The 1,918-nt window shown below is 59.6% G+C and overlaps 2 protein-coding genes across 2 annotated transcripts in view; one reads left to right on the top strand and one right to left on the bottom strand.

Moving 5' to 3' along the window:
- Positions 1 to 887: 887 nt before the first annotated feature.
- On the bottom strand, positions 888 to 1,363 carry MNEG_12546 (Histone H4; the record flags this gene model as incomplete). The annotated part of the gene is made up of 2 exons (XM_014038983.1): positions 888 to 1,077; positions 1,242 to 1,363. The coding sequence occupies 2 exons, from the start codon at positions 1,361 to 1,363 to the stop codon at positions 888 to 890; spliced, it is 312 nt and encodes a 103-aa protein (XP_013894437.1).
- A 310-nt stretch (positions 1,364 to 1,673) lies between these two features.
- The window catches only part of MNEG_12545 (hypothetical protein), a gene marked incomplete at both ends in the record, with an annotated part of 4,881 nt that continues 4,636 nt past the window's right edge, over positions 1,674 to 1,918 (top strand). The window contains one exon of the mRNA XM_014038982.1: positions 1,674 to 1,745. Within this exon, the coding sequence (XP_013894436.1) occupies positions 1,674 to 1,745 (72 nt within the window). The remainder of the gene's footprint in view (positions 1,746 to 1,918) is intronic.

The raw sequence follows: 1,918 nt of genomic DNA, 5'->3' as shown, positions 1-1,918 counted from the left end.
AAGTACATCTGTGTTGCGCCCTTCGGCACGACCACACACCCCAAAACGGTGGCCCTCGCCACCACCAAACCATGATCCCTGACAGGCCCTGGCTGCAATTGATGTTTGGTGTCGCCGGGTTGCTGCCTGCGAGTGAGATCATGCCAAACACATTGACCCGCCAACGACATGATGGCTTGTACCTGTACTGTGTTTTAGTTGTTGTTAAGGCAAAAAAGCGTTGTGGTTTACCTTTCAGCGTGATCCCCAGCTTGACGCCAGCACACAGTGAACAGTGCAATGCACCTTGTGCATGCACTGCAACCACTGTTGTGGCATAGGTACAGGCAGCCCAGCAGCCGTGGGTTTCACTGCAATGCCTTCTCACCACATCTGTGTGCGCTTGGTCTTGGCAGCAAGCTGTGTCATATGCAACAAAGCTGAGGGTTGTTGGCCAGTCAAGACTGTGGGCAGCCAATGCATCCATGGCACTGTGCCCCCCTCATTAGCAGCAGCAACACATCCAAGCATCGCTGCTGCCCAGTGCGCCAAAAACACGGTGTTGCATACGGTGTCTCGAACCCTAGCCTCTTCGTGTGGTGTTGCCCACATGCCACGAGCCCCTAGCAGAGTCAACCCTTGTGTACTGACAAGGAAGGCCCACTAGCAAGTCCACTTCCCTCACACAAGGCATTTCCTACATCTTGTGCTGGTTGCACAACAATCACAGCCTTTCGTTCCCTCGATAAACATGTGCGCAACAATCATCTTCTGCTGTGCAGTCTGCCCATTCAGCCCACGCAGAAACAGTGTCATGGTTTGGTGGTGGCAAGAGCCACCGATTTTGGGGTGTGGTTTGCATGCGTGCCCGGTGAGGGGCATCACAGCAGCAGCGGCCGGGAGGCCGCTTAACCGCCAAAGCCGTAGAGGGTGCGGCCCTGGCGCTTGAGCGCGTAGACGACGTCCATGGCCGTCACGGTCTTGCGGCGAGCGTGCTCGGTGTAGGTCACGGCGTCGCGCACCACGTTCTCAAGGAACACCTTGAGCACGCCGCGGGTCTCCTCGTAGATGAGGCCGCTGATGCGCTTGACACCGCCCCTGGAGAAGAGAGTTGAAAGGTGGGTGGGGACGGGAGGGTGAGGACAAGGAGAAAGTTCTTTAGTGCAGCGAGCAGCACCACCACAGGCAGCAGCTGCGCAAGTCAACGATGCGCCACTGCCCCAACCCCAACTGGCTAACCCAACCAGCACCATGCCCCACACCTGCGTGCCAGGCGGCGGATGGCGGGCTTGGTGATGCCCTGGATGTTGTCGCGCAGCACCTTGCGGTGGCGCTTGGCGCCACCCTTGCCGAGGCCCTTGCCGCCCTTGCCGCGTCCAGACATGTTTGATGGGTGTTGTTGTGTTGGGTGTGCTGTGCCGAAGCAGTGAGTGTTGTGGCTGGCTCAGGGCGAACAAACGGCTTTTGAAGGACGCCGTGGAGCAACGAACGAGCCCAGCTTCGTGCTGCCTTCGCACCCCGGAGCCAGCTACCCGCGAGCTTCGTCCTCTGCCGTATGAGCGAGGGAAGGCATATGGAAGCTGGATATGCTCGCACGGTGTTGATAACCATCGCCGTTGCTTACTGCCAGCTCACAAGCAACCTCCAGTACCCTCTGCTCACCGCACCGAGAAGCAACAACAGCATCAGCCACCATGGCCCGCACGAAGCAGACAGCCCGCAAGTCCACCGGTGGCAAGGCGCCCCGCAAGCAGCTGGCCACCAAGGTGCGCAGCGGTGATGCCAAGGGGCCCATGGGGAAAGGGCTGGAGCCGGCCGAGCGGTTTGAGCGAGCGCTGTTGTTGAGCAGCAGCGCTGCTACGCACCCAGGATGCTGCATTCACGCCGTCACCTCTCTCACGCCCCCCCGCCCCTCTATCGCAACCCCCCTCAACCATTC

Source organism: Monoraphidium neglectum, assembly GCF_000611645.1.
Source record: "Monoraphidium neglectum strain SAG 48.87 unplaced genomic scaffold scaffold03299, whole genome shotgun sequence".
Taxonomy (NCBI): Eukaryota; Viridiplantae; Chlorophyta; class Chlorophyceae; order Sphaeropleales; family Selenastraceae; genus Monoraphidium; species Monoraphidium neglectum.
This window is presented reverse-complemented; position numbering and strand designations above follow the sequence as displayed.